The sequence below is a fragment of the Euprymna scolopes genome, chromosome 33 (genome assembly GCF_053919585.1).
Source record: "Euprymna scolopes isolate OS-2025 chromosome 33, ASM5391958v1, whole genome shotgun sequence".
In the NCBI taxonomy this organism is placed as follows: domain Eukaryota; kingdom Metazoa; phylum Mollusca; class Cephalopoda; order Sepiida; family Sepiolidae; genus Euprymna; species Euprymna scolopes.
Window position 1 is genome coordinate 4,348,738 of NC_136514.1, and position 17,616 is coordinate 4,366,353.

At 33.5% G+C, this 17,616-nt stretch overlaps 1 protein-coding gene across 2 annotated transcripts in view; it reads left to right on the forward strand.

Moving 5' to 3' along the window:
* LOC145258110 (dnaJ homolog subfamily B member 12-like) overlaps positions 1–17,616 on the forward strand; it is a 103,689-nt gene that overhangs the window by 57,174 nt on the left and 28,899 nt on the right. For both annotated transcript variants that reach the window (XM_080115852.1, XM_080115853.1), the window contains exons 3-6: positions 2,907–3,052; positions 12,391–12,528; positions 14,455–14,511; positions 16,528–16,589. In XM_080115852.1, coding sequence (XP_079971978.1) covers positions 2,907–3,052; positions 12,391–12,528; positions 14,455–14,511; positions 16,528–16,589 — 403 coding nt within the window. The remainder of the gene's footprint in view (positions 1–2,906; positions 3,053–12,390; positions 12,529–14,454; positions 14,512–16,527; positions 16,590–17,616) is intronic.

The following is a 17,616-nucleotide window of genomic DNA, read 5'->3' on the forward strand; positions in this document are numbered from 1 at the left end:
AATTTTGCAAACTTTCTTTTTGCCTCCTCAATTTGAAGTTATTTTTTTAAATTGATGTGAATGCTAGAATATTTCAATAAAGTCAAATATGAACAGGTAAAATTATAGAAGAATAAAAGGCCAATCAAATGAGGTATAGTTTGTTTAAACAGTTACATTAAATTTAGCTTAAATTTGGAGTTTTTTAAAAAATTACAAGTGCAGACTTTCTTTTAGCCGCCTGTGTATATCCGACACAGACAATCGAGAACCACATCCATCTCTCTAAAAACATAAGATATTAACTGATTTCTATCAAAGAGTCAAAATAGTGAAAAGAATATTCTCTTGTCATAGCCTTAAATATAAGTGACTAACATGTACAAAAATCCCGTACTGTATAAAGAAAAAAATTTAGCAATTTGAATTGTTAGAAAAATATTTTTAATATCGAGGCTTTACGTTGTGAGTGAAACGTTTGCATTTGTGAGTCGTTTATTTACTTTTTCAATTGTTGACTAGAAATGATGAAACGCTTTTCTTTTAGTGACTGTTTTTTACACCGACAACCTTCCAAAATTTATTGTCGAGTTAAAAATATCTTTTCAACTTTTTTTTCTTCTTTTTGTTTTTTGTTTTTTTGTTTAAATAAAACGAGCAAAGTCAAATTATTTAAGCGCTAAAAGTTTAAGAGAACAATATATTATTGAAATAGTTTGGAATTATTTTGGAGATGAGTAAATTGTATAAGTTTTTTATTTAATTATTTGGACTATTATCCCCATCTTTTAGTTATTGTGTTTACGATGTTGGATTTATAAGACCAAAAATTCCAACCTTGATTGCCCTTTGGGGCCAGTGGTGCAATGGATAGAGATGCAGAATATCTATGATTTCAGGTGAGTGTGGAGGTAGCAGTTTCGATCCCACCCAAAGCTGGTCAGTGGATTTGTTGACCAAACCATGGTGAGATGACAACAATAACTAGAAGATGAGGATAATAATCCAAAAAAATTAAACATATATATTTATATATATATATATATATATATATATTTATATATATATAAATTTTAATGAAGGCTGTTTAAAAACATCTGAAGAAATTTGAACGTTTATATCTTAAAGTCTAAGCATAAAATTTAGTGCATATTTAGAATCACACTAATTTAAACAAAACAAAAATAAAAACAGAAAAATCCTTATGTATGTATGTACTCGTCACGGGACAGAAGTGTCATATTCCAAAAATTCACATGGGTTTGACTAGTAACTTTTCTATTTGGCTAATAAGCGAAAATATTTATTTTTCAAAGGTCAGCGAAAGATGAATTTGTCCGTAGAGGCCTGAATATTCAACTAGAAGAATATCTGTCTCAAGATGGATAAAGTAATTATCAGAATAGTTTTACACTTGTTTTTTTGTTTAGTTATTTTGTTATAACTGGGAGTGGGGCATCCTACTGGCTGTCAAATATTCATTCACGATCTCATACATTCCAACCGAGAGATCTTAAGATTTTAACCGTCCCATTAAGTGTTATGTCCCCTTATGGAGATTAAAATCAAAATATAAAAATACTAAACTTGATGTGGAGAATCTTTCTTCTGATTTTGATCAGAATCCATTTTCAAATGGTTGTGCATATATTATGCTTCCCCTCACCTGAAATTTTTTTTTTTTTTTTTAATTCAAGAATTTGGGAAATTTAGGAAATGTTTATTGATGGATATCTAATATTTATCAAAATTTCACAGAACTTAGAGGTATCTGAATTTTTATCAAAGACTTACTCCCTTTGTATAAAACTTAAATCCAACTAAATATAGTTCACATTACAACTCTTTTCCTAGCAGCTGTTTGCAATTTTATAATGATTAGTTAATTAGTTTAGGAGTGAATTCTGTTCATGTAAATATATAAATATATACACATCTCTATAGAAATGGACATGTACATGAAAAAGCAATTTGTTACTTGCATAGACAACTGTCCATGGTTGACTTCCATATCTTCGTATACTTTCAGAGAAATTACAAAAATTGTCCTGTTTTAATCTGGGTATTATCTACTAGATTTTAATTGGCAAGGTGAAGCTTTTTAAGTTTTCTCCTACTGCAAGAACTCCAACATATAGGTAAAAAAAATGGGATTGAGAAGTTAGTGCTCTCGAGGAGGGACACTCTGACCTGCAAAAAGTGCCTGGACAACCATGTCAGCATTTCCTTGTAAAGGTGTCTCAGGCAATTACCAATGAAGTAACCCCCTTTTCGAACCTCCTAGAACTGCACAGAACTAACATCCCACCACAATCAACAGAGACCAGAACATTACAGGAATGCTTTAATTGCTGTTGATTTTGGGGCTAGAGATAAAAATCCCTCGCTGAAGATTTTATCAAATTGATACTAGTAAAACATAAAAAATTTTAAAGTGCGTCAATTTGTACACGAAAATGAACTACGTAAACATTAAAATAGTAGACATAATTTTGTGTGACTCTAGTTTATAAAGAGATTGTAACATTATTTATGGAGTAAGTAAAATAAAATCTACTAGCTTTGATTATTTATGTCTTTTACTGGCTGTAGTTAAGGGTGTTTTCTGTTTGTGGTGTCGTCTTTTTAGGGTTACTGTATCGCTTTTAAGCCATTTGTTTGAGGTTTAGTCTAGATAATCCATTTTAATGTTTACAAATTAATTTCACTATTAGAATGGTGATTTGGTGGATCCATAAAATTTCCTTGATGGCTTAAAGAAAAAAAAAAATGTCCAAGTTTCATTTTTATTGAATTTTGCAAAGTCCTTGTAATTAATTAACTTTTTGTATGATTGATCAAAGAGATTTAATATTTTTTGCCGAAAGTAATTAATTTTTATTATTTTTTAAAAATTTTTCTTAAATTTAAAAAATTTTTTTTTTCAGAATAAAGAAATGTAAAGATTATTACGAAATACTTGGTGTCTCAAAAGATGCTACGGATGCCGACCTAAAAAAGGCTTATCGAAAGTTAGCACTAAAAATGCATCCTGACAAAAACAAAGCCCCAGGTGCCACTGAAGCATTCAAAGGTAAGTAATTCTCTGTGCATAATTAGCTAGCTCTTGTGTGTGTGTGTGTGTATATATATATATATATATATATATATATATATATATATATATATAAAATGGGTAAAGAAATTCCAACGAAAGAAATATGTATATTTAAATAAGGGAGTAGCCACCAACAATGTGTATTTTTTAACATTATTTTATTATTCCATGTCTTGATTTTTCATTGAGAATTATGTTTGGATCATTGTAATAATGTTTTTAAGTCATTGAAATCGTTTTTAACGCGTTTCAGATGTTCTGTGATGCGTCCTCGTCAGAAATTATTTTCAAATGTGACAAACATAATTCTCAATGAAAAACCAAGACACGGAATAATAAAATGTTAAAAAATACACATTGTTGGTGGCTACTCCCTTATTTAAATATATATATATATATATATATATATATATATATACTAGCAGGAGCTGTCTCCTAGCATTGCCCAGGATGGAATACAAAAATATTTTAGGTTTTAGAGTAGGGATCACTGAATGGAGAGGAGGTAGACTTGATGCTAATACACAGTATGAACAGAACTAAATTAACTTTGCAAACTAAAACTTAGTTTTTGGATTATGTTGTGATTAGTTTAATTTGTTGAGATTAATGGATTTAGGAGAGGTAGACCATGTAAGACATGGTGTCCGTTTGTTGAGGATAACCTTAGGAAGTTGAGATTACGACCACAAAACCGTCCAACGTATGCTATCATGGAAACAAACGTTAAATAATAGGGTAAAAAAAAGAAGCCAGTTCAGTTTGTAATGTGTAGATTGTTCAGTGAAGTTAATGTTAATTTTTTTTATTTTTGTGGTTGAAATTAGTAATATACTGTTTGGTAGGGTTTAATGGTTATTTTGTAGTGATAAACATTCTGTTATTGTAATATAAGATACAAGAATTTTAGTTATTTTTTATTTTATTTATTTTTTTTTTTTTGGATGAGTAGAAGTATTGAACATATTGTTAGGTGTCATTAAGAACAAGGAGTGGAATTTTATTTGTTCTATGGTGAATTTAAAGTTTTTTTGTTTTTGTTTTCTTTGTGAAAAAGGTCCTGCATTTTGTGTATTTGATCAGTGTTATCAGCAAAATTAAGAATCTCAACACAACTTACGTAAATAGAGGGTTTTATTAAATATTGTTTTCTAGGTTTACCGTATAGAATTTGGTAAAATTCATCCCGAAAACTAAACCCATTAAACCTGTCAATTTGAGTTTGAATGTTTTCTTTGAAGTTATAGAAATGTACTTCAGTGATGCAAAGTAATAGTAATTTAATGTTGTTTTAATTGATTTTTAAGGGCAGGAAGAGATATGTTATTTTATATATTATTAAGTATATCAATTGTTTGTCTTGAAAGTAAATTACTTAATAATTTAACAATAATTTAATAATTGCTAAATATAATAATTTAACAATGTAATAATTGCTGAATATAGTAATGTAATAATTGCTGAATATAGTAATTTAATAATTACTGAATATAATAATAATCTTTTTTCATCAAAAGAAGCAATGATTTTATTGTCCAGTTGTTTTGTTTGTAGAATTTGTAAAAGTTCTTGCGTGGACTTACTGCTATACTACTGGATAGATACACGATAAGTTTGATTTTAGGTTTTTTGTTAACGAATATATTGGAGTAGTAATCTGGTATTTTATAAATAATCAAGTTTGTAATCACTGATTATTTTTGAAGTTAGTAATTATCTGTATGTTTTTGGCAATTATTAGTATAATTAGCCTGGGTGCCCGGCATTGCCCGGGTGTTTGTAGGTGTGTTGAGCAAAAAAAAAAAATTTGTAGTAGGCAGGTAAGCTCGAACCTGTGACGTGAAGGCGGAAAAGAAAGTGGTGTGTGTAACGATGTTGGTTGAGCAAAAAAAAAAAATTTGTAGTAGGCAGGTAAGCTCGAACCTGTGACGTGAAGGCGGAAAAGAAAGTGGTGTGTGTAACGATGTTGGTTGAGCAAAAAAAAAAATTAGGAGTAGGCAGGTAAGCTCGAACCTGTGACGTGAAGGCGGAAAAGAAAGTGGTGTGTGTAACGATGTTGGTTGAGCAAAAAAAAAAAATTTGTAGTAGGCAGGTAAGCTCGAACCTGTGACGTGAAGGCGGAAAAGAAAGTGGTGTGTGTAACGATGTTGGTTGAGCAAAAAAAAAAAATTTGTAGTAGGCAGGTAAGCTCGAACCTGTGACGTGAAGGCGGAAAAGAAAGTGGTGTGTGTAACGATGTTGGTTGAGCAAAAAAAAAAATTAGGAGTAGGCAGGTAAGCTCGAACCTGTGACGTGAAGGCGGAAAAGAAAGTGGTGTGTGTAACGATGTTGGTTGAGCAAAAAAAAAAAATTTGTAGTAGGCAGGTAAGCTCGAACCTGTGACGTGAAGGCGGAAAAGAAAGTGGTGTGTGTAACGATGTTGGTTGAGCAAAAAAAAAAATTTGTAGTAGGCAGGTAAGCTCGAACCTGTGACGTGAAGGCGGAAAAGAAAGTGGTGTGTGTAACGATGTTGGTTGAGCAAAAAAAAAAAATTTGTAGTAGGCAGGTAAGCTCGAACCTGTGACGTGAAGGCGGAAAAGAAAGTGGTGTGTGTAACGATGTTGGTTGAGCAAAAAAAAAAATTTGTAGTAGGCAGGTAAGCTCGAACCTGTGACGTGAAGGCGGAAAAGAAAGTGGTGTGTGTAACGATGTTGGTTGAGCAAAAAAAAAAAATTAGGAGTAAGCAGGCTCAAACCTGTAACACACCAGAGGAAAAGGAGGTGAAAAAAAAAAACCCAATGGTCTTATCGATGCGCCCACCATCATTGTGACGTCACAAGCAGTTGAAATAACGTCTTTTATGCGACATCGTTGACATGAGGTTTGAATGACTTGCAAAAAAATTGACCCCTCCTTGTAGAAAGTGCCCAGTTGAGGGTGAAGGAATTAATGTTTTTAGCCACTTTTTCGATATTTGTCGTCCGAAGGGGCGAGCTTCAAAAAGATACCGATCTCGTGAAAAACCGTCGCCTCTGTCGAAAGTTTTAGGTAGACATGCAAACATGCATAGATACATACATTTAAACAGACAGGTGAGATTTATATGATAGATTATATATTATGTGATCAAGAATTGTTTGTAGTTTGGTGTGATAGTTGAATTATTTTAGTACTAAAAATATCTTTTAGTTTTTGTTATTTTTTTATATAATTTGATTGTGCAGTTCAAATTTACACAACGCTTACATGGATGAAAAATATTTAAGTTACTACATGAGGTTTACAAATTTTCCACATATAATCAAGTAATTATCTCTATGTTCTTGGCGATTATATGTCTGTTGACTTGTGTCTTTAATATATTAGTAGGATTGCTAATTCTTTTGATTTTTATATGATCATAAAGAATTGTTTGTAGTTTAGTGTGATCGTTGGATTTATTAAATATCTTTTAGTTTGCTCTTTTTTTATAATTAGATGATTGTCGAGTTTTGTAATTTTATTTTCTCTTTCTACTTGAGCTATGTTTTCATTATCTAATTATATTTTTCATTTTAACTCCAAACAAAAAGCCGAAATAGAGAAATGATGTACATACTTGTGATGGAAAGAAAAATTCCAAAAATCACGAATTTTTCCAATGTCTCCATTTTAAGAATGGCTTTCTAAAATCTTGCAAGTTTGAATTATTTGGAGTTATCTCAATCGTTTTCAAGATAATACCATGATATCATTGAAGTTTGGTCACAAAATTTGATTTTCTTATTTAAAAATATAACTTGGAGTGATTTTATTTTTTTTTTAATTTTATTTTTTTGTACAATATTTTTTTCCCTCATGGGTATGTACGTCAGATTTTTCTTTATTTTTATTTTTTAATTTTGGGTGGAATTCTGGACCTGCACCGTATTATATGAAAACATTGCTGAACTAGATACAGAAAATAGGCTAGCTTGAAAGTCTAACCTATCTCTGTCCAGGTCTTAATTTTGTTCTTCCTAGTCTGATTTGGCAATTTTTATTCGTAGAATGAAATCTTCATCTCTATTATTATATGAAAGGGACTTTGTGTGTGAATTCGTTCTTTATCGGCTTGAAAAGGGCTGGGCTGATTTTTATGAAATTTCACACATACATTATGTATCTGGCAGTGTTCTTAGATAGGTTTTATATTGGAAAGTCTTCAATAAGTATTAATAATCAAAATAATCCAATGAAAGAAGGAATAAGTGATTTTGACCAAAGTTAACACCTTACACAATCTAAAATCACAAGGGCATTCGGAAAGTTTTATGACCACACAAACTAAAAGGCCCAACATATAAAATCAACAGTAAGTTCTTTGATATGACAGGGGCACGTTTGCAATGAATGTTTCTGTTTAAAGCACAATTTTACAATGATACTTGATGTAATGATTCGGAATACGGAACGGTTAATAAGGCTTTATTCCTCAAGAATCACAGATATGCTGAAATAGAAGAATAAAAAAATTACTAAGATTTTACACGAAGTAACAGTGGTAATGACATTCACCCCGAGTGGAAAGAGTTCAGGGAAAGGTTATGAAATGATATGCAATGGTTCAAGTTCAAGTATCTCTGTTTCTTAGATGATAGGGATGAACACGTTTTTGTCTAAGGATGAGTTCCCATAGGTTCTTATCAAATGTTACATCAGCCTGTGAGGTTTCACAAGGTTCTTCGGATATACCTGATCCAGACGGTAGAGATGGAGTCTCCGGTGAGATAACAGTTGTTAGTATTAGGTGGTACATTTTGTGTTTTTGGCGAAAGTTGACGCAGCGACACTGTTTCCTCCCTTCCAGTTGGAATCTAACATGGGTGTGTTGAGGGGTTGTGTTCTAGCAATTCATCTTCGTCGACAAAGGGTTCATACTTAGATGACCATATGTTACATTTCGTCAGGATTCAAAAGCCAACTTGGCCCTGTCGGTGGGGCATTAGAATATACAGACTGCCCCCCTGCAGAGTAAGTCCCTCAATGGGGGTCCTGGATATGACCTTAAACTGTATCCAGTGGTGAGGCCCCAGCTTGCAGGCTTTGGGGAGAGTGGAGCCACCCTTTAATTGCCATTGCTCCCAGGTCCACTCTGACCCGGAGTGGTAGTACCTGTTAGAGTTCTAACTATGGGTTAAAAACAACCAACCAACCAAAAAATCAAAAGCCAACTAGGAAATGAGGTACCAGATGTTGATTTCCAATTATACTTGAATATCACTTGTGAGGTGTCGCGTTAATGGCAGTACACAATATTGGAGGAATTGAATTCAACGCATTGTGCAAAACTGATTCCCAATGAGAAATTGGCAGTCTTCGTGACTTCAATGCCAGTGATATCGTTTTCCATAACGTGGCATTTAGTCGTTTTACCTAGGCATTTCCTTGTGGTTTATAGGTGGTTGTGTGGCTCATTGCTATTCCCTTTCTATGTAAAAAATCTATTAGTTCTGTTGAAAGGAATGATGGAGAGTTGTCAAATTGAATAAAGGAAGGCATGCCAAACAGCAAAAATAGTTGACAAAAACAATTTGACTGTTTGTGAGGACCTATCTTGACAAGGAAAGGCAAAGGAGAAGCGTCAATATTCATCGATAATTGTTAATATTTGTTTCGATTATTAGATGGCAGGGGACTTTTAAAGTTAACACTTAAGCGTTCAAATGATTGTGTCGCTTTGACAGGCTTAAAATTAGTCAGATGAAAAAATCATGGGTTTAATTCTGCACAGATGGAACTATTCCCAATTGTTAGTTGAACATCCTCGATAGCATAAGAGATTACGATGCGGTACAAAGTGAGACATTTGTGTGATACCTGGAAAACAAGGTTTCATGGACTGGTTGAATTAGTCGAGGAGCAAACCGCTCGAAAATGTGTGCCTGCGGCTGCATTATCTTTCCCTGGACGGTATATTACGCTAAATGTAAGGCTGATAGTTCGATTCTCCAGCGTTCTACCTTCTAATTCTTTATTTTGCTTGAGGTCATACATGAAAGCTATAGAGCATTGGTCTGTAATGAGTTTAAAGGCGGTACCGATAAGGTACTGATGCTATTTACACCCTACTTCGATGATGGCATGTGCTTCTTTTTTGACCAAAGTGTAATGCTGCTCACTGACTGAAAGAGATTGGAAAAAGAAATCAACTGGGTGGCCATTCTGATTGAGAGTGTCAGCCAGAGCAATGCCCGAAATGTCTGTTTCTACGGGAAGGGGTATGTTGGGATCAATTGTCGTAAGTAAAGCGTGCCCAAGTTCTTCTTTGAAGTTGATGAAATCTGCTAAGCAGGATTCAGGTAGAGGGAAGACTTTGTTCTGTGCTAGCCGTCGAATTTTATCTGAGAAACGAGGAATCCATTGAGCATAATATGAAAACAAAACCCGTTGTGATTTAGCATTTTGTGGTGAAGGTAGATATTTAAAAAGCACGGAAGCGTCCAGGATCTGGTTTCACAACTCCAAATGACACTTCATAACTCAGTTCGCATAATGCTCTTGTTCTCATTGAAACTTATACTTCCTGGCAACATCTAAGAAACAATTAAGATTTTCATCATGTTCTATCTTATTACGGTCGCATATAGTGATGCTAACATACATGAAAGTGTCGGCAACCTTCTCGCATTTTATTAGATTGTCTATTGATCGTTGGAAATCTGATACACCGTTTGTTATGTTAAACGGAATATGGCAGAATTGATATAGATTTTGAAAGCTGTGAATTTCTTCTCTTCTATCAGCATTTAATGATATGCATTCTGCAAATCCAGGGTAATAAAAACAGAAGAGCAAAAGATTTTTTTTTTTTTTTGTAATAGTTCATCAATACTTGATAAACGATAAGCATTCAGGTACATGAACCGGTTGATGGTCTGACTATAGTCAATGACAAGACGCTTGTGTTGATCGTTAGTGGTTACTAGAAACTATGATCTCCAGGGAGTGAGAGGGTTCGATAATACCGTTTTTTAGAAGGTCATGAATTTTTTTTTTTTTTTTTTTTTTTACAAGGTAGTCACCACTTATCAAGGCCTGGAAGCCACTCATGGATAAGGTTATTGCTTGTACAGTAATCAATGGGATAGTATCGTAGTAATCGTTAGTATTGGAGATTTGATAAAGTGTCTTACTTAAGGGGGTGGTTCATCAGAAATTTGTTTATGTTGGACTTAAAGACATCCAGGTTGTAGATCAGGTGGGAAACAGGCAAACAGAAGGGAGTTCCACAGGTGTGCACTTCTAAGAAAGAAGCTTTGTTCATGGAATCTACATTTTGGTTTTGGCACAGATAAAGAGTAGGGAAAATTTTTGACAGTGGTTTCAGCTAGACGCATGTTTATCGTGAAAGGGGGGGGGCCAGAGATTGGAGCTCAGACAAGCACTTGCCATGGAAGTAACGATAAAACAAAAACAGGCTCGCAACGCCTCTCCTCTGGGAGAGAGGTTGCAGGGAAGAGAAAAGGGCATCCCCCACCAAGCCACGAAGCCTGTCAAGGTAGGACAGGCCGCCTCCGGCAGCCCTTCGCCCAAATGCGGCAGCAGCACTCCATCCCTAAACGCACTTGGCTTTCACATAGACATATTGTATAAACTGCTGATCGGTAAGTGTCTTCTGGATTTTGTAGCAATAGGCCTGCAACCTAAATGTTCAAATAGTGATGGAGAAACAAGACTGGACCCCATTACAGCGCATACAGAGAAGGGATCTTTGTGACCCCCAAATGGTATTTCTATCTTTGAGTGTAGTGTGAGAAAGTTGTGGCCAAGTAAGACGTCTGAGCAAAGAGAAGAAAGGACTGAAAGTCAGAAATGCGGGTAAATTCTTTATATGCGAATGTCGCATAGAAGTGACCTAATGTTCTGCTTGATAAATAAGGCTGCGGACGCCATTAATGTTTTCCTGCAAGAAGTTTGTGTCGACCAGTTGTACTTATGGATGATGTTCGATGATATATTACTTTCTGAGCGACCAGTATCCACAAGAGCTTCCAGGATTATTCCATTCACTGAAAGTTTAATTATGGCTTTCGATAGGCAATCAGATGATGCGGCGGCAACAACAGATGCGTTGATTCACAAGCAAAAGTCACCTTCTTAAGGGAGCGATTTGATCAGCAGACGAGTTGAAAATGTCCTCTCTTGTCGCAGCTTCTACAGGCCACATCACGAGCAGGACATTTAATTTGTGGATGTTGTTGAGTATCACAGGAGAAGCATTTTTCCTCCCGCTGCAGCCGAAATATTTTCAGAAGTACAAGAAACCTCACAAGTTACTAATGGTTCAGTGGTGGCGCTACATAGTGTGAGGTTGATATAAGATTCGGCTTCTTCTGGGCTGTTTCTAGAGAAAAAGCTAAGGCGGAAGCGTCTTTCAAATTGAGTGTCCTTTCTAAGAGTCATTGTCGAATTGTATGAGAGTGAATGCCTGTTATGAGGGCATTATGAACTGCTTGGTCATGATGTACTTGGCTGTTACTGCCTCAAAGTGACAATCCGCAGTAAGCGAATCTAGCTTCTGTAAAAAATCCTCAATCGTTTTACCATGCTTCTGTCTAGAGATTACCAAAAAATGTCTAGAATGAACGATGAAAAGAGGCTGGAGTTTATCGATGGCTGATTTGTATGAGTCACAATTTATTAATTTGTGCACTGGATGGGAGATGTAATTGGTAACTAAGTTTAGTTTGAAGTTGGTGGACAGTCGATTGATCTTAGGAAGTGTTCAATTGTCTACTGAAGTGTTACCATCAAAATGCTGTGGCTTAAGAATTGATCCATTTTGGATTTGATTCTAGATGAATGAATTGTCGGAACACGGAAGACGAATGAAAATCGGTTAATAAGGCTTTATTTATCTCGAATCACAGATATGCTGAAATAGACGAATAAAAAAAATTACTTAGATTTTACATAAAGTAACAATGGTAATATGATAACTTTTGCATTTTAGACTTTAATTCAAGCTGTTAAATATAGAAGTCATTTTATAAAATCAACCATAGGTTCTCTACAGTGCAATGTATTGTGGACTAAATCACTGCTGGGAGGCATTGAAGTTTCCTTTTGATGCACCATGATGGGTCCCCAACTAGAGCAGGCACAATTAATCGATTTGATTGAAAAATGGGAAATTTCATTGATTTCAATGATAATAAAAATATAGGAGTGTGAAACGTTTATTGATCATCATTAAATCCTGGGCAATGTTGGGTCTCCCTGTTGGGCTATCATTAAAACCGATTGATTTGACTCTATTGAATGGTGTAATGTCTTTTGTCATTTTTATCTTTTGTTTCTCGTTGCTTTTGCAGCCATTGGAAATGCATTTTCAGTCTTGAGTGATTCCAACAAAAGGAAAAAATATGATCTTTATGGCGAAGATGTTACTCAGCAAACTCGAAGTAACAGAGATGGATACGATGGTTACGATTATTCGCGTGGATTTGAAGGTAATCTTTCTATTCATCTGTTTCAGATATTAATTTTTTTATATTAGCAAAGTTTTAGAATGCTTAAATATCTTTTCAAATAAAGCTCCCTCCACAAAACAATGGAAACTAATCATCTTGTGGGTTAAATTTTACTATTTAATACTTGTATTTTCTCTATATTTTTTTTTTTTTTTTTTATTCTCTCAAATGTTCGATAAAATTGGTTTGAAATGCTAGTTTTCCCCAAAAAACAAATTTCTAATTTGTTATTAAGCATACAAAGTGGATTTTTTTTTTTTTTTTTGCTAAATGTTTGCATGATATGGTTTTTGTTTTTTTACTATGTAAAATGTTCATTTTTTTCTTTTTTTGTGTCACAAAATTTTTTTTTTTTTTTTTTTTTTTTTTTTGTGTAATACAATTTTAAAATAGAAAAAATAATTTTTGTACCAGGAAAAAAAATAAACAATAGTTGCTAATGATTAAGACGATGAATTAAAGTTAATTTCTCAACACTTTTTTTTACTAATTATTCAAAAACTAACTCTAATAAATAATTTCAATTCACCAAAATTACTTTCCATTTCTTTCGTAACAAAAAAAAGTAAGTTTCTTTTCTTTGACTCCTAAACAACAACGTATAAGTAAAATTAGTTCATATTTGTTGTATTTGAGTGAATAGATTTGTAATATTGTGTTTCAAAATTTTTTGGATGATGCTTTGTGATTTGTTTTCTTTTTTCATTTTCACATTTTGGTCGATGTAACCTCTGATCTTCTTTGGTGCATCTTGTTGAACTTTGGAATCTGTACTGAATTTTGAACAGAATCCTGTATTCTTACTATGGTGGTAGATTTAATTTAAAAAAATTTTTTTATTACATTTTCAACCCAAACAAGGCACGTTGCCACTTTGATGTAGGGGGCTACTATCAAGGACCTAAGTTGCAGGGGAACTGTGTAGGGAGTTTAGCAACAAGATGTCTGTTCACATTACACTTGAACTTCTGCATGTCAGTACCATTGGGGAAGCAGGAAACCGGAAGAGAATTCCAAAGTCTTGCAGTTCTGGGGAAGAAGCTATTTGAGTAGAAGGCTTTCTTGCATCTAAGGATCTCAACTGTGTAGGGGTGGGACTTCGCTGTTTGTTGGGGTATTTTCATCGAGGAGGGGTACAAGGGCTTGTAGTTCGTCAGAGTATCCACCATTAAAATAATTGTAAAACAGGCAGAAGGGTGCAACATTTTGTCGGTGGACAGGGGCTGGAGCTTAGATGACAGTTCGGGACCTATTAGGTTGGCGACTCTCTTTTGGACCCTCTCCAGGAGTGAGAGACTAGTAGCAGATGCACCAGCCCAAATGTGACAGCAGTACTCCATACATGGGTGAATGGTAGCTTTGTAGAGATACTTTCAGGCGTAAGTAACTGTTCTGCAAACCTTGACTACTATTTCATAATTGTGTACTTAGTATCACCTGTTTGTTTGTTTAAAAACTAAATAAAATATAAATAATAATAATCTAAAAAAATGAATAGAGATTTAAGGTAAAACTTGATTAATCTTTTTTTTTTTTTCAAAATGTAAGTTGAACATGTTTTTTACTTTAAAAAATAAAATTCCTACAGTCATTATTACATTCAAATTAGCCTTTTTTTTTTCTTTTACCTATAAGAATCTTTTTATAAATGTTAGGAATATGTTTTGTGGTATTTCATTTTTGTATTTTATATTTGTTTTCTTTTTTAACATTTTTTTTTTTCTGTTCAACTTATAAAAATTTATTTTCCAGGAGATATTTTTGCAGGAGAACTTTACGTTCAAATTAGCCTATTTATTTATTCAGAATATTATATACGTATCTTATAGAATATAAGAATCTTTTTATTAAATATCTTTTTGTGGTATTTTTTTTTTTAACCACCTGTTAAAATTTATTTTCCAGGAGATATTTCTGCGGAAGAACTTTTCAACATGTTTTTCGGTGGTGGATTTCCATCAGGTAATTATTTTTTTAATTTTTTTTTTTTTTTTTTTTTTACTATGACATCAAATGAGAAAAAGAAGTTATAAATTCCAACAAAGTGAAACAAAGGTGCACCTTTCTCCAACTTGTAGGTTTGGATTTGTGTAAAGATCTCCAAATCTATAATCTCAACCTTCAGCTTGGTGTTTATGAAAAAAAATCCCTAAATATCTCAATTCAATTTTCAATTCTCAAGTGAACATGCCACTTGCAAACAAATAAATTGGTGAAATCATGCTATCTTTATGCAATGCATACAGTAAACATTTTTTACCTCCTATTTTTATTTATTTTATTTTTTTTTCATCATTTCAAGTTATATCAATCCACCAAGCATTTTTTTTTTTTTTTTTTGAAACAATTTAATTCAAGTTTGTGGCACGGATCAGGGAAATACATTTCTTGATTGTACATCATCAGTTGCATGTGAACAAAGATTCTCAGCTTAAAACTTCATTCTCACCCGTCACAAGAACAGTTTTTGAAATCTAGGCTCAACCATTCTTTGGAAAAATAGAACTTCCCCCCCCCCCCTATATAAATCCAATAACAATATAAATGGGAATATAAATAACCCTTCACCCATAAAAAGGATCACATAACCAGAATTTAAAAAAAAAAAAAGACCAGTTGACCCAAGAAAATTAAAAAAAATTGTTTTGTCTCATTTTGGGAATCCTAACAAATTACTTTGGAAGATCTGTGTGTATGGGGAGTTGGGGTGGGGGGGGGACTAGGCTAATAAAATTTGCCAAGAACTCCTTCAAATCAAACTCTTGTGTCATCACTAAATACTTTTGGACAAAAGTGACGTGGTAGCTAAGTGTAAACTTGGTTGACCACTGTAAAATGTGACTTTAAACTTGAAAGCAAACATTTTGTCTTTTACTTATGTTGGCAGGAAAACCTGGCATTGCCCGTGATTGAATAAGGTACTCTTACCCAACTCCTGACACCATATTACTACTTTTATTTACTTTTTTTGCAGTTTATATATTTAATCTTTTGATAAATGTTTAATCTTTAAACCTTCTGAGACATGTTTCTGAATTTTTGAGATGAGGATTGTTAATTCGTATTATTTGTAAGACTGTTCTCATCTTGAGTGTCATTTTCATATTTTGATCGATGCAACTTCCGACCTTCTTCAGGTGTATCTTTTGAATTCTGAAATGTTTTTATCGAATTTAGGAATTTGGATGGAATTTCTAACAAAACATTTACTTTCTAACAAAACATTTACTTCAGAGGTAACATGCTCTTGTTCCGTCAGCCATGACTGGATAGAGTTCCTTTGTAATTCCAAATTGTATTTTTCAGTTGCTCATGCTGAGAATTGAACCTTCAACCTTCAGGAGAATATCACTTTTACAATTGATTTTTTCCAAGTACTCTAACCACTGCGCCATAGGTTCTTGAGACATATCCAGCATTTCCTTAAAATCAATAATCATCCCTTTGAACGTAAACTGAAAAATAAGCAGTGCTTGAAGCTTTTCAAATTTTGCAAGTTATAAAATAATGGGAAAAAAATGTCCTTTTCTTAGCTGTCAGGTGCCAACAACGATCCCATAATGTTGTACCCCCCTCCTCCTCATTTGATCAAAATGAAATTACTGCTCCAAGTTGACAAATAACCCCCCCCCCCCTACCAATTTTTCAATTTTTACCACTTAGAAGCCCCCTTTTTTTTTTCCAGATGAAAACTGATTAAAAAGTTTTCCACATGTCTGAATACCCTATATACCAAATTTCAAGTCTGTACATCAAACATTTGTTGAGTATAAAGATTGAGTTGTCCACACACACACACACTTTTATAGATGTAGAAGTAAAGAGAGTTATTTTGTTATTTGCATGTTTTGTAATGCGTGCGTACACATAGTTAAATTAGATTGCACAGATGAAAAAGAGCTCCCTCCTCCTCCTCCTCCTCCTCTCTATTTCTATAGATGTTCACACCTTATATTCATTTCATTTTATTGTCCCCAGGCAGTGTATATGTACATCGGCGACATCAGAATGGAAATTATCAAAGGCATTCTCATTCAGAAGTAAGTACCAATGTCTTTTCTTTATATTTATATATTCTTTTATATATATATATATATATATATATATATATATATATATATATATATATATATAATAAAATTCCCTTATGTTTTAAAGTTTTCATTTGAATCTTTGGTTATATTGAATTGTGTGTGTGTGTTTCATTTTACTTCAAAGTTCTCAGAAATCAAAGGGCCCCCTTCTGAGGGCTAACACTTAATTTCTATATGAGATACATAGATATTTGAATGTTCCAGTAAAGTTCTTTTATCTCCCAAACACTGAGTTAGTAAAGAAATTGAGAACCTAATTTCTCTCTCTCTAAATGACAATTTAAGTATGTTATAGTATACCTTTCCTTTTGATTTCTTGGTCTTACTGGATTCCAGGACAAGAATTCTTCTAGTCTGGTGGAGTATCCAGCTTCGTGCTGTTACTTGAGGTAACATCACTTGATCACTTGTAGAAGGTGCACTCTTCCTCATCACGACCAGTAGTGATTAGCTATACCAAGGAGATATTATTTGGGCTGCAAATGCTATGTAAATTTAAATATTTAATCAGGATTTACTTGTACGGAACAGTATCCGCATGCTAGATTGTCCTGACAATCTCTGTACAGAAAGATCTTAGACACTCGAGGATAGTATGTAGTAGGCATCCAAGTTGTGTAAAAATTGTAATTTGAATCGATAAGACATTTTTCTGGTTTGAATCTCTTTGGTTGGCATTGTAGTCACCATAAAATCTCACGGAAACGATTGCATGGCAGTTATGTTTTAACTTCAGTTTCTCTAGAAACATGTGTAAAAAATTAAAACAAGTTTGTTCCTAAACTGTTATAATAAAATAAGTATTAATTTAATATATATTTATAATTATTTGATAAATATTTATTATCTGTATACATTTCATCCTGATGGAATCATTATCATAGAGATAACTGTTTGAACCGTTGAAATACAAGTAACTTTTTAGTCAATTCTGAGAACTCTAACCAATGAGTCCAATTCAAATTGTTATACA